Source organism: Cavia porcellus, unplaced genomic scaffold (genome assembly GCF_034190915.1).
Source record: "Cavia porcellus strain 051 isolate PalLab524CR breed Dunkin Hartley unplaced genomic scaffold, mCavPor4.1 scaffold_2, whole genome shotgun sequence".
Lineage (NCBI taxonomy): Eukaryota > Metazoa > Chordata > Mammalia > Rodentia > Caviidae > Cavia > Cavia porcellus.
In genome coordinates this window covers 88,349,093-88,376,898 of record NW_026947485.1, presented here as the reverse complement: position 1 = coordinate 88,376,898, position 27,806 = coordinate 88,349,093, and the positions used below count along the sequence as shown (strand labels likewise).

The 27,806-nt window shown below is 34.9% G+C and overlaps 1 protein-coding gene across 10 annotated transcripts in view; it reads right to left on the bottom strand.

The window, feature by feature from the left end:
- Atrnl1 (attractin like 1) overlaps positions 1-27,806 on the bottom strand; it is an 833,524-nt gene that overhangs the window by 767,077 nt on the left and 38,641 nt on the right. For all 10 annotated transcript variants that reach the window (XR_010046243.1, XM_063244803.1, XM_063244801.1 and 7 more), the window contains exon 6: positions 1,652-1,826. Coding sequence is in view for 9 of the 10 variants with exons in the window: in XM_063244803.1 (XP_063100873.1) it covers positions 1,652-1,826 (175 nt within the window). In the remaining variant the exon portion in view is untranslated. The remainder of the gene's footprint in view (positions 1-1,651; positions 1,827-27,806) is intronic.

Here is a 27,806-nt window from a genome sequence, read left to right as displayed (position 1 = left end):
ATATGAATTTTTCATTCCTAGTTTTTCTTCACTAACTTCACAATGACAAGGAAATTTGTCACATTCACTGATATATCCCAAGTACCAAATACATGGTAAGTGTTCAAAATAGTCATGCCCACGTTGTATATTAATTTTTAGTAATGTGATTTCACTTAAGATATAGTCTCAGCCTCCCTGGTAAGTGGCTGTGGTATGGTCAGCTGTGGCCCCAAGAACCACCTGCGTCTTCTGAGATCCACACCATTATGCTGGGAAACCAAGCAACCAGCTCGACTCCCTGGTGAGCAGCTATGGTGTGGCAGGCTGCAGACTCTCCAGGGGGAGAACCACCAGCGTCTCCTGAGATCTGCACCATGTTGGAACTTAGGGCACTAGGAAACCAAGCAACAAGTCTGCCTCTCTGCTAAGCAATAGTGAGTCTACTGGTGCACTGGCTGAAAGTCAAACATTCTACTTCCCCTGCCCAAGTTAGCAAATGGGAACCAGAGGTCTAAGCATCTATTGGGAGGTTAACCATATGCAATATAACAAATAAGGGGGATTTTCTTCTATCATCTCTTTGAAGGCAACTATTTTTATTACTGTTTTGATTTATTCTGATTAATGGTACAGATCTATTCAATATTCTGTTTTGATAAGTTCTATAATGTTCTGTATTTCATTTTATTTTGCTACACATGATTGAAAGAACTATTGTGAAGATAAAGAGATATACTGTGATACCTATTACTGTTATCCCAGTAACCTGCTGTGAAGTTCTGTACCAATTTCACTACACTGTCTCAATTGGCTTTGTTCTGTCTTGTTCTGTTGTATTTTACTACCTTCAAAATAATAAAAAAAAATTTATTAATGTTAATACATACACACTCTGCAAAATAACTCTAAATCAACACTAATGTGGAAAGCTTTTACACTATTTATTGAATCTTAAAGCGTAACACCTACACCCTAACTAAATTCTACTCTAGGGCTGGTGGTGATGTACCTCAGTGGAAGAGTGCATTGCTAGTATGCATGGGGCCCATAAAATAAATCCTGATATAGAATAATAAAGTACTTAGTGATATTATCATTTCTAAAAGTCATTTAAATATCCTCACTTACATATGAACTACATTCAAAATGATTTTTAAAAATTCTCTAACCTGAGAAAACAACAAATTCACTTCTAATCTGATGGTTCATAGTTTATACAGATATAATCTTAGAGATATAAGTATGAATATGAACTGTTTATTTTCTAATATATCATATTTTTATAATTATCTAATATATGTACTTATTCTTTTCTATAAATTAAAGGATTAATTTGCAGGGAAAAAATGAAAGTATTTAAGTATATACAATTACACTTCATTCAGAAAATGTAATAGGTGACAGAATTCTTATACTAAACATAAACACATGTAAAAATTAATGCTGTCTTATCTGGAACTTATTTATTAACATGCCATTGAGAGGTAATGAAATGAAACACAAAACAAACATATGTACAATGACAAATAATTGATCATGGACAAATTGAGTAGACATTCCCAAATCATTACCATTTAACAAACATATCTTCAAAAAAATAACTTTTCAATAGCAAGAAAGTCCAACTCCAAAAAATAAAGGCCATGAAGATATGAATATAAATACTTACTTCAGGACCATTTGAAAAGAGCTGTAATTAAAAGTATATCCACCAATCACCCACATAAATTTTCCATGTAAAACTGCTTTGTGTGAAGCCCGGCCTACTGAAGGACTGAAAGGTTTAACATTTGGAAGAATCCAGTAAGATTCAGTAGAAGGAACATTCAAAGAGCAGTCAGGACCTATTAAAACAAATTAAACAACATACTGAATTCAGCAAAATCCTTATCTTATAGAAACAAACTGTGGCTTCAAAAATTTAAGAATCTAATGTTCATCTTATTAATAAATGTAACACAAATAGTAAACAGCCTGAAATGTAACTTGCAAGAAAATAGTAGATACTATGCCAGAGCAGGACAATCTCTAGACTTTAATAAATACCACAATTTTTAAAATTATTTAAATAGTGAATAATTTCAGAAAATCTCTAGTATCCTACTAGAATATTAAAATCAAAAACAACATATTCAGTTTCCACTTTTGTCACTTACTAGCAAATGTGATCTTGAATAAATCTGTTTATCTTTCCATCATCAAGCCTTCATGTATAAAATGGAAATAATCATATTTTACAAGTTGCTATAAATTTTTAATTAAAAAAAATAGAGACCTCTGAATGTGGCTCAATGGTAAAGAATATAGCCTATCACATATGAGGATCTAGGTTTGATCCCCAGTAACACAAACAAAACAAAAAATAAAAGCATTTGCAAATTATAAATTATTAAACAAATTTAAAGTAAAGATTATATTTTTTGTTAGCTTCACTATGAAGGACAAACCAAAAGCCTGCAGGAAGAAGTCTTACATACGTTCTAATAAATGAATTTATGTATAAAGAAAGGAAAATTGTTGATTAGTGCAAAATAATTTCAAAACTATGAAGTTCCAAATACAACTTTATCTTTCCTTGTGATGTTACTCATGAGACTTACTTTCCTTATCTAAAAAATGTAAATCAAATTAGATCAAACGTAAGTAATGGAATAACGTTCCTAAAGGCAAACATGTTTTTCACCAAATGTGAGAACTCAGAAATGATTTCCATTCTAAGGAAACTAAAATATGTTCAAATAGTGGAGAAAAACTCTTCATGCTTAAAGTTCCCTTACAAGTACAAAAGCAAGAAATCAACAAACATAAATCTAATAAAATTCATTTTCTTGCACTTCATTTTACTGTACTTCATAAATACCACATATATTAAAAACTGAAAATCAGCAATTCTGAATGAAGCTAGTCTATATCAATAGCTTTTTTCAACTCTATGTGCTCCTCTCATGTCTCTGTATCTCATACTGAAATTTTTCATTATTTTTATTGTGATTGTTATTTGTTATGGTAATCTTTTACTGAGGCCTTAACTGTTAAATTCTATGCAGAGTAAGACAGGTGTGGAAGCCGTAAAAATTGCAGCTTCCAGAGACTGGTACACAAGTTTTAAAGAAAGATGCCATCTCTATAAAGTAACAGTGTAGGAAGTAGCAAGTACTAATGTAAAAACTGGTAAATTAACTGACGTAAGTGACTACACTAAACAACAGATTTTCAGTGTAGATCTAATAGCCCTATCCTGGGAAATGTCATCTATGACTTTCATAGCTGAAGACAGAAGTGATTATCTAGCTTCAAAACCTCAAAGGATAGGTTGACTCGCTCATTAATTGGTAATGCAGCTGTTGATTTTAAGTTTGAGCGCACTTATCATTTCAAAAATCCTAGGGTCCCAAAGTATTATTCTAAAACATACTTCTTGTACTTTATAAATGGAGAAATGAAGACTAAATTATAGCATACTAGTTTACAACATGGTTTCCTTTTAGACCCATGGTTAAGATCTACTGTTCAAAGAAAAAGGTTCCTATCAAAATATCAGTCCTTTTAGAAAATACACCTAGTCATCCAAGAACTTTGATGGACATGTACAAGACCAATGTTGTTTTCAGGCCTGGTAATTCAACAGTCATTCTGCAGCCAAAGTAAAGGATTAATTTAAAGTATTATTAGTAAAGAAATGCATTTTATAAGATTACAGCTGCTATCAATAGTAATTCCTCTGCTGATATGGGAAAAATAAATAGGAAACTTTCTGGAAAGGATTCTCCATTCAAAATGACATTAGGAACATTTGCTATTTATGGAAAGAGGTGAAACTATCAACATTTTTAAAAGTTTGCAAAACACTGATTTCAACCCTCTTAGATGATTTTAAGGGGTTAAAGATGTCATTTAGTAAATAACTGCAAATATGGTAGAAACAGCAAGAGAACCAGAATTGGAAGTGAAGCCTGAATACATAACCTAAATTGCCACAATTCATTATAAAACTCAGAGGAATTGTTTCTTATTGGTGAACAAAGAAAAAGAAATTAGCTGGGGGGGGGGGGGATTGAACCAAGAACCTTCACTCTTAATTACATCCCCAACCCCTTTTTCATTTTTTATTTGGATCTCACTAAATTCCTAAATTGCCCAACTGGAGCTCTAAGTACATTATCATTGAAACACAAAAATTTTAAACTTCCAAGCATATTCTGATTCAGAAACACGTGGTCATACAGCTTTCACTTATTCCTTTGTTCATTCATCCATATTTATTCATTCATTCATCTCTAAGATGGCTTTTGGCACTTATATGTGTCTATATTTTTAGGTAAGAATTAATTATCTCATTAATATAAGATCATCTTTTTAAGTCAGATATGGAAAACTATTTCTGAGTAAAGACTAGAAACTATTCCTTGCTGAAGGAATCTACTTCTTTAAAAAGAAAAGTTTTAACTACAATTCTGAATCATTCAGAAATCATTTAACAGTAATTCTAGTTCAGTGCCTGTCTTTGGAAACAAAAGTCTCATTAGAACACAGCCCTTCACATTTTCTATGGCTGAATTTACACTAAAACAGCAGAGTAGGGAAGCAGCAACAGAGATCACATGGCTTTTAAAGTAAAAAATACATACTATCTGGCCTTTAATAAAACACTTGGCCAACATCTAACTGAAGAGAAATTAGATCATTATATATTATCAAATATTACAAAGGGCAAAGAAAAACTATAAAAAATACCTATAATCACAAGTAAATTGTCCTATGAAATAATTTCAAAGAGTAAATGTAGAATGAAGTACAATGAAGTTCTTTTGAAAATAATTCTAAGCCAGGCGTGGTGGCTCATGCCTAATCCCAGCACTTGGGAGGCTGAGGCAGGAGGATTGTTGCAAGTTTAAGACCAGCCTGGGCTACAAAGTGAGCTCAAGGCCAGCCTGAACTGCATAGCAAGACCCTGTCTCAAAAAAAAAAAAAAAAAAAAAAGTAATTCTAAAAAGAATAACTGACACTCTTCCCTTCCAAAGTACATATTCTAGTTATTCTGTATAATAAAAGCTTTTCCTAAGAAATGTGTCTCTGATTGTATAGTGGAAATCAGTTTTTTAAAACTGTTTACTAAATATAAATTAAATTTATAAAACCTAGATTCCATAACATAGGCTGTTAAGTCCTCAAGTGAGGGCAAGAGCAAGTTCCCTCAAAGGTCCCTAAAATAATGAACAGATTTATATGCCAATTTTTAATGTTACTAGAAAAACTGTAAAGCTACATACAGAGACAGAATGGAAAACCTAGCTGTAAAACTTTATTTACTCCAACAACTAGGAAGTTCAGTTATTCCTTTCACTAATTATTCCAACAGCAGAATTGTGATTGCTCTTAATAAGAGCTGTTATGAGTGAAATTTCTTTATATAATTTGTAAAATGTATCAACATTCATAGAGGAAAAGAAATCCAAACAAATGAGGCATATCCAAGAGAAAACATTGCTATAATATTTTAGACTTTTTTACTGATAAATTTTCGGTTCATACTTTTAATTTACATTAATCTTTAGTAGCATGAAAGAAATACTTTATTATTAGGTGGTACATATTTAAAGGGCCAATACGAAAACTGATACATAAATGTACATCCATGTAAATATATACTGTATTTCTCAATTGAGACTGCAAATAAATATTCAACTAAATCAAATACAAGGTGTTAAACTGTATTTCTAAAAGCAACTCTACCTTGTAAATAATACTTTTTTTAAATCCAGTATTTAAAAAAAAAAAACAGTAACCTATACATCTCTAGGATGTATATCAAATAGAGTTCTTTAACTCTAAAACACAGAAACTAATTTGGCTACCTTAAGGAAAAATGAGAATTTTTTTAAAATATTAGGAAATCTGAAAACTTTAAAGAGTCTTTAAAAAAAATCAAGCTTAGAACAGATAGTTATCTGGGTTTACTAATCATGAAAATTACCCCACAACTAGTGAAAAACAATTTCCCAAAAAGAAATTGGATGTTCATAGGAAACAGACAATGCCCTGAGAAATGAAAAGCATATATATACTATAATAATTCCAGAAACACTATTTAATGTGCATACTGAAACTTGAAATTCTCTAATAAAAGTCAAAGAAATGATATATCTTTGCAAGAGTACTAACTTCTAATATCACTGGATATAAGTTTATTATAATAGTCAAACTACTCTACACATATTCTAGGTTCTAGGCTTATAAAACCGATCTCTAAAGGCTAGATATCACCTTTAGTGTATTTAAAATGTGCACAACTGTTCTAACAATATTTTAGTTTTACACAACAATGAATTATGTGAATAATAATCATAATACTAAGTAGATATTTGCTCCAAGAATCTTAGGTTCTTCTAATTCAGGTCAATGATGCTATTAGAATATGGAAACTGTCCTTCTGTTAGCAGAAATCAGTAGTCTCCAAATTGTTATTTTTTAGTTATGGAAGACTTAAAACAAATTTTTACATGGAAGATCAATATTAAAACTATTTCACTCTCTGCCACACCAGGAACTTTGGTGAGCCACAAGAAAGGGGAAAGGCCCTACTCAGTGCCCCTCTACCATCTAGGGAACCTCTGGCTAGAGGAACCCAGGTGCCTGTCCCACTTCCCTGTACTGCAGCCTGACACTCAATAACTGGCTTGTCCAGACAAACCAGGGTAATTGCTAACAAGGGAAAATAACTTTGCACACAGAGTCCTAATTTACAATTGGTTCTGTTATATAACTATAAACTTTGCTCCTATGATCTAAAGTACAAAATGAATAGTAACCACAATTTATCAACTTCTAAATCGTACTTTATGTTATCATTATTGCTAATTGTATGACTGCAACTAAGATGTTATATCCGTTGTAATAATTTTTCTCCCTTGTGTAACAATTCAGGGAAGCTCTGGGATAACAAACTCACCATAGTCTTACACCAAAAGACCTGAAACTGAGCCAAACAAACCAACATTTCACTCTCAATTAATTTGGAAGATAATATCTTGGAATAGACACAAACCAATAATCTCCCACACATAGAAGGAATTCCTGAAGAGTAGACTTTTCGTAGAAGAGGCCTTGATACTAGTGATATTGCTACCTACCACCAAAACTCACATGGATCATTGCAGAAAACAAAATTTAAAAATTTTTGAAATGGAAAGTGCCACAACACAGAAAGACAAACAATATAAGACTGATATGTGTTAACCAAAAACAGAGTCAACACAAAAGATATAAAAAGACTTCTTGTAGAACTAAGAGTAGAAAATTGCCCAACCATGGGAAAAGAATCAGATATACAAATAAATGAGGCACATAGAACCTCGATTAGCCATAACTAAAGGAAATCTTACCCAGACATATAATAATCAAGTCCCAGAAATTCAGAATATTAAAAGCTGTTAGAGAAAAGAAACAGATATAAAGGAAAGCCCATCAAAATCATGGCAGACTTCTCACCACAAACTCTCAAATCAAGAAATAGGAGTGATATAGTTCAACTTCTGAAAGAAAACAATTTCCAACCCAGACTGATGTATCCTGTGAAACTATCTTTCAAAATTAATGGAGACATGACAAAGAACTGAAGAAATTCATGACCACCAAACCAACCCCAGAAAGAATACTGAAAGATATTCTAGAAAGAGATAAAAATGGCCACAATTCCTAGTACAACAAAAGAAAGAAACTCCCAAGCTGGGCACGTAATTAAACAGATGGGAAATGTAGGGGACCAACCATAGGAATATAAGCCTGACAAAGATAAGCCAATCAGTTATAACCATTAATATAAATGACCTCAATTCACCAATCAAAATAAACAGACTGTTACAATGGATCAAGAAATTAAATGCAACAATATGCTGTATTCAAGAAACACATTTAACTCAAAAGGAAATTCATACACTGAAAGTCAAAGGATGGAAAACAATATTCCATACAACAGGAACCCAGAAAAAACCAAAGTAGATATTCTGTTTGCAGAAAATGTGAACTTCAAACCAAGAATGATCAAAAGAGATAAAGAAGGTCACTGCATACTTGTTAGGGGAAAACTTAAAGAGGAAGAGATAGCAATCATAAATACATATGTACACTACATATGGAAGCACTAATTATACAAAACAAATATTAATAGATATAAAAATCAAATAACCAATAATACAGTTGTAATGGGGGACCTTGATAACTCATTGTCACAAAGAGGTAGATCAACTAGACCAAATAAATCAGCAAAGAAATAAAAGAACTGAACCAAACTTTTGAACAAATGGACTTAGTACAGGTTTACAGTATTCCCCCAATGACCTCAGAATACACATTCTTCTCTGTTGCACTCAGGCTGCTCTCTAAAATAGACCATATAGCGGACTTAGTACAGGTTTACAGTATTCCCCCAATGACCTCAGAATACACATTCTTCTCTGTTGCACTCAGGCTGCTCTCTAAAATAGACCATATAGTAGCCATAAAACATGCTTAAGTAAATGCAAAGAAATTGAAATTATCCCATGCATATTATCTGAGCACAGTGCAATGAAATTGAAAGTTAATGACAAAAGAAACCACAAAAACTTTGTAAACATAATAAAAATTAAATAACACCCTTCTGAACAACCAATGGGTCACAGATGAACTTAACAAAGAAATTAAACAATATCTACATTCAAACAAAAGTGCAAATATAACTTACAGGAACCTGTGGGATGCAATGAAAGCAGTCCTCAGAGGGAAATTTATAGCAGTAAATTCTCACTTCAGAAAAAGAAGGAACACATGCTGTACTTCAAGCTACTAGAAAAACAGGAGGAAGTGAGGCCAAAGAGAAAGGAGGAAATTATAAAGATCAGAACAGAAATTAACACAATTGAAACTAACAAAATATAAAGAATGAAAGTCAAAGAATTGGTTCTTTGAAACAATAAATCCTTTGGCAATTCAGATTATCAATGCCTACTACAAAAATCGTTAGTCTAATAGGATGGAAACCACAGAAGAAATGGACAGATTCCTAGAAACATATGAACTAACAAAGTTGGATCAAGAAGACTTGAAAATTCTAAATAACCCAGTATCAGTTAATGAAATTGAAAAATTAAATAAAGTTTACCAATAAAGAAAAGCCCAGCCCAAACTAGTTTTTGATAAACTAACTTATGCTATCATTGTTTGTTCATTTTTTATGCTTACATTTTGTAACTTGAACTACTTCTAAGATAATAATATATATTAATTAGTATTGATTTCTTACTGGTTTTTTTAAAATTCTGTATTATTTATACCCTTTTTCTGTTTTGCTATTTAAATAAAAAATAAATAAGTGGAAGAAAAAAGAAAAGCCCAGGTCCTGATAGATTCACAGCTGAATTCAACAAGAAATTTAGAGAATATTTAATACCAATACTCATCTTTAATGAAATTGAAAGGGAAGCAATTTTCCATAATTCATTCCTGGAGGCAAGTATTACTCTGATACCAAAACCAGAGAAAGACTCAACCAAAAAGGAGAACTACAAGTCAATCTCCCTAATGACCATATATATTCAAAATCCTCAATAAAATACTAACAAACCAAAAGCAGAAAATGCAAAAAAAACCTTTTAATAAAATTCCAACACCTATTCATGGTAAAAAAAAAAAAAAGAAAGAAAAAGAAAAAGAAAACAGAACATTAGAATAGATGGTCTTTACCTCAATCTGATAAAAGTCATCTATGACAAGCCAATAGCCAATATCATATGAAATGAAGAAAACCTAAAAGCTTTCAATGTAAAGACAGGAAAAAGACAAGAATACCCATTATCACCACTCCTATTCAATGTATTTCTGGAAACATTAGCCAGAGCAATTAGACAATAGAGAGATATAAAAGGAATAAGGAGAGGAAAGAAAGAAGTAAAATTATTTTTATTCAGAGATACTCTACACAGAAGACCTATAGATTTAATAATCAAATTCAGTGGAATAGCTGGATACAAAGTCAACACTCAATACAGAAACAACAAACTCACTGATAGAAGTTAGGAAAACCATACCTTTCACAAAAAAAAACATCCAAAAAAATGAAACACTTAAACAACCTAACGAAGGAAGTAAAAGATATATACACTGAAAACTACAGTACTCTGAAAAAAAATTGAAGAGGATGTCAGAAAATGGAAAGATATTCCTTGATCATGGATAGAAAGCATCAACAATGTGAATAGTCAAAACTCAGCTCCATTCTTCAACCCAACAACCTTTTAATTCTATATCTCCAAACATCTCCCATGTTCTATAATTCTGAGATCATGCCTAAACATTTATCCCGCCACACTAGCCCTTTTCTGTTCCTCAACCACACCAGGAATGCTCCTGTCTATGGTCTCTGCACCAACCACTGCCTCTGCTTAGAATGTTTCCTCTCTAGATATGGCTAAGTCTTTGCTAAATGTCACCTTCTCATTAAGGACCACTTGATAATTTCATTAAAAATTTAATCTTTAAATCTATCCTTCCCTCTTTCTCTGTTCTACTTCGGTTTTCTGTTGAACTACTCACCTTCTAACATATTTTATGTTTATTTATGGCCTGTCTCTTACAGCTTAAATATAAATTCCTTTAAGAACTTCATCTTCTTTATTCCGTATTCTAAGTACTTAGCAGTGCCTAGCACTTAACAAAGTTAAAAAAAAAATTATTCCACTAATGAGTCAACAAAACTAAATGAATTCATGAAGATTCTATCATATACATTCTTAGTGCTACTTTCTTTATGATTAGTATTTCAAGTAGTGTTGGGAGCCGCACCAGCGCTAGTTCACCATGCGCGGCGGTCATGCGGCCTGTAGGAAAAGGCAAAGCCTGAGCTAGATTACCCCTCCCATCGAGTGAGCTAAGATGGCGCTTATCTCCTGCTTCCTGCTTGGTAAACAACCCGCTCTGTAAGATAGTCTGCCTAGCAACAACTGATGTTAGCCAATCAGCCCGCATCACGCGCTTTGAACTGATTGGCCACTGTAACCCTATAAAAGTGAGTGCCTCTCCCGCCACGAGAGAGAAGCACGGAAAAGGAGATAGAGGAAGTCCACCGGTAAAAAAGGACTGGTGGCAGAGCAGAGGCCTCGCGCGGCCCACGCGGAGACAAATAAAGACAAGGTTGCACACCGTCAGAATTTGTCGTGTGTTCTTCCTGCCGGCCGGGAGCGACACCGACAAAGTAGCTTAAAAATAAATAACTTAGGGGCTGGGGATTTAGCTCAGTGGCATAAGCGCCTGCCTTGTAAGCAGGCAGTCGTGAGTTCGATCCCTGCTACCGATAAAAACGAAAAAGACAAAAAAAAAAAAAAAAGAATAAATAACTTGAGGATAGCTAGGAAGATTGTAGATCAAGAAGCAGCAAAGTAAAATGCCTCTCTGAGAGAAACAGCTCAGATGCTAGAATATAGCATCCTGGAGAAGTGCAGATGGAAGGATCTAGGAAGAACTCAACAAGAAAAGGAAAGAAAAGAAATGAAAAGAGAAAAGAAGAGAAGAGAAGAGAAGAGAAGAGAAGAGAAGAGAAGAGAAGAGAAGAGAAGAGAAAAAGAAAAACATTGACAGAAGGCTGTAGCCAGATGCACTCTCACCAGAGCCAGTCCCACAGTGTGAGATGCATCACTGGAATTTAAAACAAGCGGCTGTGGTGTGAAATTGGGGGTTGGTAAGCCCAAGGGCCTCAGCAGGAGGATGCAGTTGCAGAGGGGAGTGGCAGACTGGAGATCTGCACCAGCTTGCAGTGAGTGCAGGGAACTCAGTCTTCCCACAAGGTGTAATTTGGCCGGGTGACATTTTGGAGTCAGCCAGGATAAACTCAGAACCAGAACTGCAGCCAGCTTCGTTCAGCCACTCCTAGCACAGAGCAGATTGGTAAGAATTGCTTGTAGTGAGTCCTGCCCCTCTGCAAGATCCAATAGCATAAGACAATGTTTCCCTGAAGCTATCCCTAACTGCCCCATCAGCGCAACACACAATAAATGTAATGAAGACTCCCAGTGGTTGACCAGCTCAGAGGGGAGGGGCCAGCCTGCTCTGCCCCTGCTTATACTCTAGTGGTTACCAGCAGACTGAGGAGGACAGTAATCCTTAGCCAGCACACTTCAGAATAATTGAATTGCCAGGGACCTCACTATCCATTTGTCTGCAAGAAACCAGAAACATGACAAGAGGAAGAAACAAAAGGAAGTCTCCACCCTCCAACCCAAACAGCACTGGGAGAGGTGGACATGGAAGAGATCAGGGTTTGCACACCTGCAGTTTCTGAAGAGGCAGCATCTGACATAAAGAAACAGCTTCATGAAATTATAAGAGAACTTAAAACAGAAATATTAATACAAGTAAAGGAATATATAAGAAAAATAATAAAAGAGAAGCTAAGTACCTCTCAAGAGGACACAGATGGAAGAATGGAGGAGTACAGAAAAAGGAGTGAAACTTTCAATGAATATAAAAAAAAAATCTAGAATACATGAAACAGATTCAAAGAGATTACCAGGAAATCAAAAGCTCCAATGAGACGGCAAAGAAAGAATCTAAAGACAGTCAAACCTTGAAGACAGGCTTGCAATGTGTGATCGTGAAAGGAAAGATCTCTTAAAAGTAACAAGGAGCTAGGAAGTAACAATACAAAGGATAGAAGATGACAAGAGGATCTATAATTTAAGAATAAAAATTGTGAGTGAAGAAATGGGTAAACACAAATGAAATACAAAGGCTATTTACAGAAATAATTAAAGAAAACTTCCCAAGCATAGGAAAAGGAAAAGGTATTCAGATATATGAGGCATACAGAACTCCACCCAGGCATAATCAAAATAGATCTACACCCAGACATATAATTAGATCCCAGCAATTCAACACAAGAACAGAGTATTAAAAGCTGTCAGAGAAAACAAACAGATCACCTATAAAGGAAAACCCATCAGAATCATGACATATTTCTCAACACAAACCATCAAGTCAAGAAGAGCTTGGAGTGAAGTATTCTAAGCCTTGAAAGAAAATAACCTCCAACCCAGATTTATGTACCCTGCAGAACTATCTCTCGAAATTAATGGAGAAACAAGATGCTTCCATGACAAAGAGGAACTTCGTAGTTTGTGACCACCAATTCAACCCTACAAAAAATACGGAAGGACATTCAATAAAGAGAGAAAAAAAGACCATGGCTTCAGGAACAGAGGCAGAGGGGACTCACTGAATGGGGCAGACATTGGAATGAAGGCAAAAAGTAGACAGACAAGAACAGAAAAATAGCATGGCAGAGATGAGGCAGAGAAGGTGGGCTAAAATTGCTAACATGGATGGCACTGATACACTAATAAAAAGAAGCACAGGCAGAGCAGATCAGGAAATAGGGTCCATTAAGATGCTCTATATAAGAAATATAATTAACCTAAAAGAGGATTTATGGACTGAAAGTTAAAGATGAGAAAATAATGCTCTACGTGACAGAGAGCCAGAAAAACATGGGGGTAGCTCACCTTTTCAGCTCCAGATTGGTTGGAAAGACATAACACTTTTATACAATGGAGAACTACTCAGCTATGAGGAAGAAAAACCTTGAGGCTCCTGTAGGTAAATGGATACAACTTGAGATCAAGCCCAGGGGTAAAAAGTTCAAAACCTTAGGTAAATAGCGGGTTGCCTGCCTAATCTAAAAACTAAAGGAGTTAGTGGAATACAAAATGTACAATGTACCCTGTAAAAGTGAAAGAGAAGGAATTGTTTAAAAAGGGAAGGCAGAGAACATTGTTAATCTTGTATCATGATTTGAAACACATATTGTTTTCATGGCTTTGTTTAGTTTGGTTATATTCTGTGCCAGTTTATCTCCTTGTACTAGATTTGAGGAAATGGACAGCTATTTCAAAGATAGCAGGATATATTACAGTAACCATTTTTAATTTCCTATTAATCTGAAGCCCAGTATTGCTTTCACTGTCTTGTTTTGACTGATTTTATTTGAATCTGATGTTTGATTATCAAAAAAAGAATAAAAATTTATTGGCTCTTACATAAAATCAGATCTACTGTTTGCCCAGTGGGAAAAATTGAATCAAATTGATAACTTGTCACTTATCTCTATACAACATTAAATATTAAAACTATTTTCATTACTATTAAATTTTTAAAAAGAAATGTAAAAAACCGAATTTCTTCTAACCATCCCATCACATGTATACCTATATATTAACCTAAAATAATAACACCCAAATATATATGACTAAACAAAAAAATTAAGTGTAAAATATGAGTTTAAAAGATTTTATATTTTTCTAAATCAAATAAAATTATCAAATTTTTACAATTTGAATAAACATATAGAGTTTAAGTGCTTTTTCTGCAGTAAATACTGCCACCCAATGGCAAAGATTAAAACAAAGGACTGAAACAAATAATCAAGAATTAAGAATCATAATGTGGAGCCCCAGGAAGAACATGGTGGATAGATAGCAGCAGCCTCTGAGGCTCTCAGAGAAACCGCACTTGAAATCTAGGAAAGATGCCAGACAGGAAGTCCCAGGCAAGGGGGGATATTCTTTGCTGACCCAGGAACGACTAAATTAAGAGGAACCATCTGGAAACGCAATCCTGGTGAGACAGCAGGCACAGATTAGGTCTCAGCACAGAAGCTGGACCTGCGCCACTGGAAACTGCGATTTGAATTACCTGCAGCCGCTGTTGCATCCCAGTCGGCACATCAGGGAGAGAGGCGCAAAATCTCGGAGAGTGGGAAGCATTGAAAGGAGTTGGGAGCAGGATTGGTCGGGTGCCCTCCATCGACCTGCAGTGAGTAAGCAAACTGGGACCCTTACATAGAGAAGGAAGCTTCAGCGGAGGACATACTCGGACCGGGCAGATTTCCCGGAACGAGAAGCTGCAATGACTTCAGTCACATATTGCCCTCTCAAGCTGGATTGGTGGGGAGTGCCTGCCCTGTGAGACGCTGCTGGCTGAGACCCAATAGGCTAGCCCAACTCAGGTCCCAGCACCTGAAGGTGCACCCTACAGGTGAAACCTTCAGTATTGACCTGGAGGGGCAGGCCCAGCAGAGGCTGCCCAGGTCTGTGTCTCCCTAGTACACTACAGTGGGTGGGAACACTTAGCCAGCACAATTCAAACAGACTGTAGTCGACAGGGAAGGAAGCTGGGCCTCCTATATACACTTGCATATATAAGGAACAAAGAATATGGGAAGAGGCAGCAACAAGAAAGGCTCCTCGGCCCCCAATCCTGAGAAACAGGCAATAGCAGACACAGCACCAATAGGTATAAAGCGCTATCTCCAGAGCCTCATAGACAAGTTAAGGAATGAAGTTATTAATGACCTGAAGCTAGACATAAGCAGAATAGTTAGAGAAATGCTAAGCACCACCCAAGAAAAAACAGATGGTGGAATGGAAGAACAGAAAAAGAGGGGAGAATTGTTTGATGGAGAAAATAGAGAAAGCATAGAATACGTGAAACAGGTTCAAAGAGATTACCAGGAAACTAAAAACTCTGTCAAAAACTGGCATAACAGCTTGAAAGAAACTAAGGACAGATTATCTGAACTGGAGGGCAGATTTGTAAGATGAGAGCATGAAATGAAAAACTTCTTAAAAATAACAAAAAAATAAACAGCAACAATACAAAAATTAGAAGATGACAAGAGGATCTATAACTTAAGAATTAAGAACATAAGAGAAGAAGTGGGGACACAAACAAATGGACTACAAAAGCTATTCACAGAAATAATCCAAGAGAATTTCCCTAATTTGGCAAAAGGTAAAGATACTCAGATGTATGAGGCATACAAGACACCAGCCACCTACAACCCAAATAGAGCTACACCCAGGCATATAATAATCAAAATTCCAGAAATCCAATATAAGAACAGAATATTAAAAGCTGTCAGAGACAAGAAACAGATCACTTACAAGGGAACACCTATCAGAATTACAGCAGATTTCTCGGCACAAACCGTCAAATCACGAAGAACATGGGGGGAAATAATTCAAGCTTTGAAAGATAATAACCTCCAGCCAAGATTGATATATCCTGCACAACTGTCCCTAGAAATTGATGGGAAAACAAGGTACTTCCAGGATAAAGAGGAAGTAGGGGAATTTGCAACCACTAATTCAACTCTACAGAGAATACTGCAGGATAGTCTAAAAAAAGAAAATATCAAGATTCCAGAAATAGTGGCAGAGAGGCCACAATGAATGGAGCAGAACACGAAATGAAGAATGACAAACTGACAACAAATGACAGAAAAAGAGCTCAACAGAAATGAGGCAGGGAAGATCGGAAGGTAGCAACAGCAATTTTGGAGAAAACAAGACATCATAATAGCTAGCGCTGATTTAGTATCATCTTGTTTTAAAGTCCCATCAAGTGTGTATTCTTCAGTCTCCATTGGTCTTAAAAGGTGGTATCTTATTGGATTTTATTATACATGATAATATAAGCAAAAACTTTTATAGACAAGGAGTTTATATAGAAACCATTGTTCATTTTCTGTCAATTGGTTCTAAATACCCTGTAATAATGTCATTCTCTTGAATGGTTTTATAGTGTCTGGATATGTATGGTGCTACAGTATAAGAAGTTATACTCAAAGATTCAAGGAAAGAGACACTATGGTAACTATTTTTATGTCAGGATATCTTGTGGTGAAACACTGTGTTGCTTAAATGGTTATGATTTGACCTGCACTGTTCTGTTGTTACGCCCTCTTTTATCTCAATCCCCCTTTTTTTTTAATTGTTTAATTTTTCTTTTTATTTTTTTAATTAAGGGAAAAATAAATAAAAATAGCAGGATACATTATAGTAACCTACTCTGATTTCCTATTAACTTGATTTTAAATCCTGTATTGCCCTCACCATCTTGTTTTGACTGATTTTCCTCTATTCTGCTCTGCTTGATAGTACCAAGATCGAAAGTATAGGCATAACTGTGAAGACAATAAGAATAATTATGATGCCTATTCTGATTGACTATTATTTTCTTTTAAAATCCTGTAATGTCTCCAATGCTTTGGTTTTATTCTTTCCGGATTAGCTCAATTTTATTATAACTGCCAATTCTTCTTAAAATAGCAAGAGGCAGTATGGTAACCATTGTTGATCACCTAATATTTTGTTTTTACATTATCTATTATGTCCATCCTTTTGATTTGACTGACTCTGCTCTGATATGTCACATTTGGTTTTACTCTCTTCAAAAAATGTAATAAGAACTGTGGGAGTAATAAAACCCAAAATGTGTAATTATCATTCTACAAAAAAAAAAGAAAAGAAAGTGTTCTAAAGGTTATAACTGCATATATGTTTAAGTGTATAAGATAGATATACATATTACTGAGTGTTTTTTGGATCACTGAACAAAACTGTTTGCACTCTCACTGTTTGAAAGTCCACTTTATGTGCTTCAATTTTATAACTTGAACAACTATTTCTAAGATGAGAATATGTAATCTATTAACTAGTGATTTCTTACTGTTTATTTTTTAAATTTTATATTACTTGTACCCTTTTTCTGTTTTTTCCTTTTTCTCCTTAAATAAAAAAAGAATCATAATGTGAATTTATAAAAACATTTAATACTCATATTCAATTACTTCTCTCAATATTTAGAATTGTTATATAAATCAAATAAATTACACAGTATATTACAGTATTATTCTTCCAAATCATCTGAAACCATTTATTTGACAAGCAAATTAAGACATTTCTAATTTATACATTAAAAAAAGAAATGTGAGTGCCTACTACATGTCAGGGGCCAAAATAATTTTGTCTTACTATTGATTTCTAGGGAAAAAAAGTGATCAAAGTATCATTCTTAAATTCAGAGAGCATATATTGAAGTAGAAAAGATAAGGGAAAAAAGTCACACCAACACAATTTAAATTGTAACAAGTACTATTTAAAAATTAGAGTCCTCCCAGGTGTGGCGGCATACACTTGTAAATCCCATCACTCAGGGGGCTGAGGCAGGAGGATCATTGAAAGTTTAAGACCAGCCTTGGCTACAAAGTAAGCTCAAGGCCAGCTTGAACTGCATAAGGGAACCATCTCAAAAAGATTTTTAAAAAAGGGTGTGGGAGGATACAACTCAGTGGTGTAGTGCCTGCCTGGCAAGCACAAGATATGAGTTCAATTCCTGATACCAAAAAAAAAAAAAAAAAGACTATTAATGCAACAAGGCTATAGTAGGAAGAAGTTCAGATACAACAAGGTCTTAAAACAGAAAGGGACAAAAAGTATCTAAAAACCTAAAATAAGTCAAAACAAAGATGAAATTTAAATAAAGATCAGGACTATAAAAAATTATTAAATTAGATGACTTGCAGACCTAGAGCCTATCTTTTCATCAATAAAGGCTTAAAACAATCAATTTGGGGAAGGGGGGTAACCAGGGATCGAACTCACAACCTCACACTTCTCAGGCAGGCACTGTACCACTGAGCTAAACCCCTGGCCCTCAACCAATTTTTTTTCTAAAAAAAAAAAAAAGACCTACTTCAATCTTATATGACAACACTAAAACTGCTCAAGAGGATTAAAAACATGACAAGGAATAAAGATTAGAATTGAACAGGCACAGGGATAATCTGATAATTTGTCAATGGTTAATGGCCTTATACATTAACTACAGTAAACTATACTGCATCTCTACATAACAAGAAAATATTTTACTGCAATGAATTAGGATAGAAATCATATACTTCAAGCTTGCTTATTATCTTTTTTTCCTGTATATTCCTACTATTTATTCCACATTGCAGTTTTCTGGAGTAGATAAAACTACTTAGCCTATTCCTTGATATGGCAACAATATATGCTGTTAAATAATTTAGGTTTTTTCACTTGTTTAGGGATCCTAATCACTTAAACTTCTGTCCTAATGTTTGAGAAAAAAACACACTGTATAAATTGGGTTCAGAAACAGAAAGATTAAATTGTATATTTCTATCCCACAATGTATGGATGCAACCTAGCATTAGCCATGTAGCTGCTACTAAGCAGGATTTTGAATCTTCACAAATGATCCAAAACTGTGGGGTTAATTTGGAATCCTTACCATCCATGTCTGTGGCACACAGCATCTACTGTAAAGATGCCAGTTCTTATATACTGGGGTCCAGTGGCAGTGACAAGAATATTTTAATCAAACTTTGCTGTGGCTTCATCTTGGCTGTGGACCTATCCTTTGTACCTTCATTTTTCCAAAACTAGCTTGTTTGCCAACCAGTGGAAAAGAGCTGAATGAATTAAAACTTGCATACAGCACTTCCATCGTATCCTACTGACCTGAACTTAGTAGTATCACAACCATACTAGCTGCAAAGTAATATGACAGATTTGGTGTGTAGCATAAGGCCATGCGCTATGTAAAACAGTGAATTCTATTTCCAAAAGGAAGGAAAATAAATGATGAGTGGTAGTGGTTTATACCATATTTTGTAATAATTGCCTTTTCGGCACAAGTCAGAATTCTGATGCTTTCAAACATCCCCGTGATTCAGAAAGCTACACAGAAGAGAGAAACCTGAAATCACTCTAAGAGATTTGGTGGATAAATATCGTATCTTGGAGTTCACTGGGAAAATTATTGTTCTACTGTATCCCTTACATATGAACATAAATTTAACTTGTTATATTTTGTTTGTTACATCTTTTTAAAAGTTCTTATTTGAGTCAGGCATGGTGGAGCACACTTGTAATCCAAGCATTCAAGAGACTAAGGCAGAAGAATCACCTAGAGTTTGAGGCTAACCTGGGCTACATAGTAACTTCAAGCCACCCTAAACTATAGAGCGAGACCCTGTCTTAAAAATCAAAACAAAGCAAAAACAAATAAAAGTCCATATTCACTCCTTTTCAGTGTTGTCTTTTTCTTTCAGGTGACTTACTCAAATAAAATTTATTAAATGAAAAATATCAGAAACAACCAAAAGGTTGTTCAGTAGGTGAACAGATAAATGAATTACAACACATCTATACATAGGAGTGTTATCTAGTTCTAAAAGGAAATTAGCTAGCAAGCCATAAAATGACATGAAGAAATTTAAGTACATATTGCTAAATGAAAGAAACTAGTTAGAAAAAGCCATGGACTGTATCATTTCAACTACTATGATGCACCATATAATATTTTCTGTCAATAGTCTACATGTACAAATAATAGTCCACAGGATCATATCATCTACTGACCCTGTAGTTGTCTTAATCTGTGGACGTGCACTATGATGCTCACACAATAAACTGCCTAGCAACACATTTCCCAGAACTGCTGACCCACACATATGACATTGGCTTCACTGATCTCTCCCGTTCTACATATATGAAACAAAAACATCATTTTCCTTTAATGATTTTGATTATAATCCTGCCTACTTTTAGTTTCACTGCCTTAAATTCAGAAGCAGTACTACATTTGAGTTTCAAAGTAAACATCTACACTGACTTGAAAACAGTGTTCTACCAAGCCTTCTATCCTTAAAATATTCACATTCAGAGATCAACTTCTTAGTTATTAAGATTCAATAATAGTATAAAATTTATCTGAATTGAAAACTTTTTCATATGGCACTTCTGTATTATTATTTAAAATGTGCACATATATATACCTTATAAATACGTATTTCTTCAACTATTAAAATTATAACTGTATCTTAAAACTGAGCAGACCCAGTCTTTGCTTTCCAAATTCTGGTTACTTATAGATGTGTTATGTTCTAGAGGTTTTATGATTTGAGGCACTAATGATCAGAATAATAGAATATGAAAAACAATAAGAAAAAGTTACAAAAATGTAGTATTTAGATTAGGATATATATATATATATATATCTCCCCCGAGACAGAGTCTCACTATGCAGTTCAGGCTGGCCGTGGGCTTACTTTGTAGCCCAGGCTGGTCTCGAACTTGCAAGGATCCTCGTGTCTCAGTCTTCTGAGTGCTGGAATTACAGGAGTGCACCACCATGCCCGGCTAGAACTAGGTCTATATTATAAGACTCTCATAAAAATAATTCAAAGAAGTACTAATAGAAATGAAGAACAGAAGAAGCACAAAGATGCTGATAGAAAATCATATACAAATGTATTCTTTTGCTCGCAAATCTATTTAAATGACAGAATAGTTGAAGACCAATTTAAAAAACACTATACATATGAGTTACACATTTCTAGTTCTCAGGCTTTAGTTTAAATTAATATTGGTATATCATTTTCATTATAGAAAAGGAAGTTATTTTAGCTTCAAGACTGAAATAGAGAAAAATCTCAAGAACATTTTGGAGGAAGAAAAGTCAGAAACAATTAAAATAGCCCTATAAACACATTTCAATAATTGAGGAACACTTAGGAGTTTGTATCTGTCACAATCATAGCAGGTAATAAAATTCAACTTATTAAGCAATCACTGAAACTGGGCATGGTGGCACACTAATCCCAGCACTTGGAAGGCTAGGCAGGAGAATCATTTGTAAGTTCGAAACCAGCCTGGGCAACGAAGTGAGCCCAAGGCCAACCTTAACTGCATAACAAGACCTGGTCTCAAAAAGACAAAAAGAAAAGAAAAGGAAGAAATCACTGATACTTTGTTTGGCTTATATATCTAATATTCTTTAACTTGGACAAGCATAATTTATACAAAACTAAAAAATAATTTCTCTAAAAAAAGTATTCAAAATTAGTAACACTGCTTGAAAAATGTCACTACAAAAGTGATGAATATACTACATTAATAGCATATTCCTTTTGGATTTTTGTTTAGGAAACATTGCTACTATTTCTACATTGTGTTTTAACAATTCATATATATGGTAACTTTGGACAGCACAATTTGTGAATCAAAGTTCTATCAACAGAATTTATATTCTGGAAAAAGGAAGCCTTTTTAATATGTAAATATGGTTAGCAAAAAGCTCTGGTTATGTAAGTGTATTTATACCTATGCCTATCACTTCAATTCTACAATGACTACATTTATTGTTTTTATGCCCAGACGCTTAAGGAAACCAAAATGCTCTAGAAAAGCTTAAGTTGATTTTCATAAATGCACATTTATGAAAACTGTTTAGAATTCTTTCCCAAGAACTTTACTTATACAATAGGCAGCTAAAAAACATTTTACCTTATAAAAACTTTTTGAAATAGTCTATGGTCCTTTAAAAATAGCCACAAGAGATTCCGGCTGCACTTGGAGAACTGTGGAGTTTCCAGCAAGCAGGCAGGCGCACACTATCCCCGGAGCCCAGCCTATTTGGGACTCCTGCACCGCAACATCTGGGTGCAGAGGAAGGGCTGGGCGGATCTGGGGCGCCTGCATCCGCCTCCCCGTGTGTCTGGAGGACTGTGGATATCTCAGCAAGCAGGCGAGCATCGCAGGTTTCAGAGGCCCCGCAGCCCGCAGTAAGTGCTCAGTGCACTCTGCCCAAAGCCCAGACTGTTCGGGACCCTCCAGGCTTCCGGGTGTAGGGAAGTGCATAAGAGGGTTTGAGAATCTACATCTGCCTCCCCATTCTGGCTGCACTGGGAGAACTGTGGAGTTTCCAGCAAGCAGGTGGGTGCACAGTGTCCCTGGAGCCCAGCTTATCTGGAACTACGGAGTTCTAAACAGGCAGAAGAGGGCCATTGGTTCTACAGGCCCAGTGGCTTGGGGGAACTGGGTGCCAGAGTCCCAGGAGCTGCGAACATAGAAGTGGATTTCCAACAGACCCTGAGGAAGCTTTCAAATAACACTTGAAACACAGAAATATAGGAAAATGACAAAACGAAAGACCAAATTATAACCTCAAACCTCCAGCCCATCTCAAGAAACCCTAGGAGTGATGTATAATAGCTACTGAAATTAACACGCAACTCCAGGAAGCTTTAAAGGAATTCAAACTCAAAATAATCTCCCAGGTAAAAGAAGAAATGAAAGAGATTTTGAATATATCTAAAGAAAACACAGTTAAAAAATTGGAGGAACTAAACAAAAAGATAGAATCCCTAGATGAGCAATATAAGAAACAAACAGAATACATAATGCAGATGTACAGAGATACACAGGAAAGAAAAAACTCCACTGAAAGTTGTAAAAACTGCCTCAATGAAAGTGAAGATAGAATTTCAGATCTTGAAGACAGGATTGCAGCTAGTGAACAGGAAAAGAAAGATCTTTTAAAAATAACAAGGAATCAGGAAATAACAATTCAACAACTGCAAGATGATGCAAAGAAAAATAACATAAGATTGATAGGGATTAATGAAAAAGAAGGAGACAACATAAAGGATGTCAGGAGGATATTTAGAGAAGTAATAGCTGAAAATTTCCCAAGCATGAGATCAGAAACCGACATCAGGATAAGTGAAGCATATAGAACTCCAATAGTCATAACCAAAATAAAACTACACTCAGACATATAATAATCACATCCCAGAAATCCAACATAAGAATAGATTATTAAAAGCTGTCAGAGAGAAAAGACAGATCACTTATAAAGGAAAACCTATCAGAATCACAGCAGACTTCTCAGCACAAACAATAAAGTCAAGAAGAGCATGGAGTGAAGTATTCCAGATCCTAAAGCAAAATGATTTCCAACCTAGACTGATGTACCCTGAAAAACTATCATTCAAAATTGATGGTGAAATATGATACTTCCATGACAAAGAACAGCTCAAGAACTTCATGAACACCAAGCCAACCCTGCAAAAAAAAATACTGAAAGACAGTTTAGATACACAAAGGAAAAAAAACACTAAGCAAAGCAGATAATTAAACAGAACAGAAAGATAAAGATACAACAGCAGAGAGATAACATGTCAACAATAAATCAGCATTTAACAGTAATAACCATTAATGTAAATGGTCTCAATGCACCAACCAAAAGAAACAGACTAGCAGAATGGATCAAGAAACAAAATCCAACCATATGCTGTTTACAGGAAACCCATCTAATCCAGAAGTATACTCACAGACTGAAAGTCAAAGGATGGAAAACAATACTTCATGCAGCAGGAATCCAAAAAAAGCAGGAGTAGCCATTCTGTTTGCAGACAATGTGAACTTTAAACCAACAATGACCATAAAGGACAAAGAAGGTCACTACATACTCATTAGGGGAAAACTTCAAGAGGAAGAGATAACTATCTTAAATATATATGCACCAAACTCCAGAGCACCCAGTTATATAAAACAACTATTAACAGAAATGAAAACTCAAATTATCAACAACACAATTGTAACAGGAGACCTTAATACACCATTGACACCAAGGGACAGATCAACCAGACAGAAAATGAGCAAAGAAATAACAGAACTGAATCACACCTGCGAACAAATGGATTTGATAGACATATATAGAATATTCCACCCAACAACATCAGAATACACATTCTTCTCAGCAGTACATGGATCATTCTCTAAAACAGACCATATATTAGCTCACAGAACATATTTAAACAAATGCAAAAGAGTTGAAATCATCCTTTACATGTTATTGGATCACAGCGCTCTGAAATTAGAAATTAATGATAAAAGATACTGCAAAAATCCCACAAACACATGGAAACTGAATAACACACTCTTGAGTAATCAGTGGGTCACAGAAGAAATTAAACAATACAAGAAAATGAAAATGCAGATACAACTTACCGGAATCTGTGGGATGCAATGAAAGCCGTCCTCAGAGGAAAATTTATTGCACTGAGTCCCCACATCAGGAAAACAAAACGAATACAAATAAATAACTTGATGCTACACCTCAAACAGCTAGAAAAAGAAGAGCAAGTCAAGCCCAAAGCCAAAAGAAGAGAGGAAATTATAAAAATCACAGCAGAAATCAATGCAATACAGACTAAGAAAACAATCCAAAGAATCAACGAATCAAAGAGTTGGTTCTTTGAAAGAATAAATAAAATCGATAAGCCCCTAGCCAATCTTATTTTAAAAAGGGAAGAAAAGGCTCAAATTCATGCAATAAGAAATGAAAAAGGTGAAATCACTACAGACTCTACAGAAATACAGAAGATAATCAACACCTATTTCGAAAACCTCTACTCTCAAAGGTTTGACAACACAGAAGAAATAGACAGATACTTAGAAACATATGAAGTACCAAAGCTAGATCAAGAGGATGTAAAACTGCCCTACACAGAAGAGCCCAAGCCCAGATGGATTCACTGCAGAATTCTACAAGAAATACAAAGAAGACCTAATGCCGACACTCCTCAAACTCTTCAATGAAATTGAAAGGGAAGCAATCCTTCCTAAGTCATTCCTGGAAGCAAATATTACTCTAGTACCAAAACCTGAGAAAGATGCAACTAAAAGAGAACTATAGACCGATCTCCCTAATGAACACAGATGCAAAAATCCTCAATAAAATATTAGCAAATAGGATGCAGCAAATCATCAAGAAGATCATACACCATGACCAAGTGGGATTTATCCCAGGAATGCAAGGACGGTTCAACATATGTAAACCAATAAATGTAATCCACCATATCAATGAAGCCAAAAGTAAGAATCACATGATCATTTCTATATATGCAGAAAAAGCCTTCAATAAGGTCCAACATTCATTCATGATAAGAACTTTACAGAAAATTGGAATAGATGGTCTTTACCTCAATATAATAAAGGCCATTTATGACAAACCAACAGCCAGCATCATACTAAATGGCCAAAAATTGAAATCCTTTACTTTAAAATCAGGCACAAGACAAGGATGTCCTTTATCACCACTCCTATTTAATATAGTACTGGAAGTACTAGCCAGAGCAATTAGACAAGAGAGAGAAATAAAAGGCATAAAGATAGGAAAAGAAGAAGTTAAATTATCATTGTTTGCAGATGACATGATACTCTACATAGAAGACCCCCTAAATGCCACTGAAAGACTCTTAGATATAATAAATAAATTCAGTAATGTAGCTGGATACAAAATCAATACTCAGAAATTAATAGCATTCCTATACACTAACAACAAAATCACAGAGAGGGAAATAAGAGAAACCACACTCTTCATACTAGCAAGCAAAAAAATGAAATATTTAGGAATTACTCTTACGAAAGAAGTGAAAGACCTATACAGGGAAAATTATAATACACTGAAAAAAGAAATTGAAGATGGATCTCAGAAAATGGAAAGACATCCCTTACTCATGGATAGGAAGAACAAATATTGTGAAAATGGCCATTCTCCCAAAACTATTATACAGATTCAATGCAATCCCAATTAAAAATACCATCAACATACCTTATAAATCTAGAGAAATCACTCCTAAAATTCATCTGAAACCACAAGAGACCTAGAATAGCAAAGGCAATTCTAAGCAGCAAAGGCAAGGCAGGAGGCATCACAATCCCTGACTTGAAGTTATACTACAAAGCAACTGTAATAAAATCAACATGGTACTGGAATCAAAACAGAGCCGAAGATCAATGGAATAGATTAGAAGATACAACCACAACTACAAACACACTCAACCACCTTATCTTTGATAAAGGAGCCAAGCAGGTTCACTGGAAGAACGACAGTCTCTTTAATAAATGGTGCTGGAAAAACTGGCTCTCCATTGGCCGAAAACTAAAGCTATGCCTATCACCATGTACTAAATTAAAATCTAAATGGGTCAAAGATCTGAATATTAAAACAGAAACACTAAATCTATTGGAAGACAAATTGGGTAGAAACCTTGAAGACATAGGGATAGGTAGAGAATTCATGAACAAGATTCAAACCACACGGGAAATACTTCCCAGAATCAATAGCTGGGACCACTTCTTATTAAAAACTGCATGTCAAAAGAAATCTCCAGCATAGTGAAAAGAAAACCCACAAACTGGGAAAAGATTTTAGTGAACTCTCTCTCAGACAAGGGACTCTTGTCTAAAACATATAAAGAATTAAAAAAACTCAGACCTCCAAAATTCAAAGATCCAATCCAAAAATGGGCATCTGAGATGAATACGCACTTCTCAGATGAAGAAATACAAATGGCAAATAAATACATGAAAAAAATGTTCATCATCATTGGTCATTAGAGAAATGCAAATTAAAACCACACTGAGATACCATCTCACTCCTGAAAGAATGGCCAGGATCAAGAAAACCAACAACAACAAATTCTGGAGAGGCTGTGGGGAAAAAGGAACTCTCCTACACAACCTTTGAGGAGGTCAGTCTGGAGGTTTCTCAAAAAGATGGGATTGGAAGTCCCATTTGTTCTAGCTATTCCACTTCTAGGCATATTCCCAGAAGAACTGAAAGCATCATACCACAGTGATATATGTGCACCTATGTTTATAGCAGCACAATTTGTAATCGCCAGCTCTTGGAAACAACCCAAGTGTCCATCAACTGAGGAATGGATAAAAAAGTTGTGGTACTTCTATACAATGGAGTATTATTCAGCTATAAAGAAGGATCACATTGAGATATTTATCAATAAATGGGCACGGCTTGAGACCATACTCATAAAGTGAAATAAATCAATCTCGCATGTGTGAATACCAAATAGTTTTCCTAATGTAAGTAATGATTCAAATATATAAAAGTATGTGATAATCATGATTCCCCATTATGTGGCCTTGAAGCCTTATAAAGTTTTCACTTATTAATTGGAAAGGCTTTATTCTGGGCTTCTTGATATGGAAATATTTGAAGCTATAGTATATGAAGTTATATTCAAATATTTCAAGGAAAAAGACACTATGGTAACTACTATTAAGTCGGGTTATTTGGTGGTGAAGCACTAGGTTGCTGAAACAGTCATGCTTTGACCT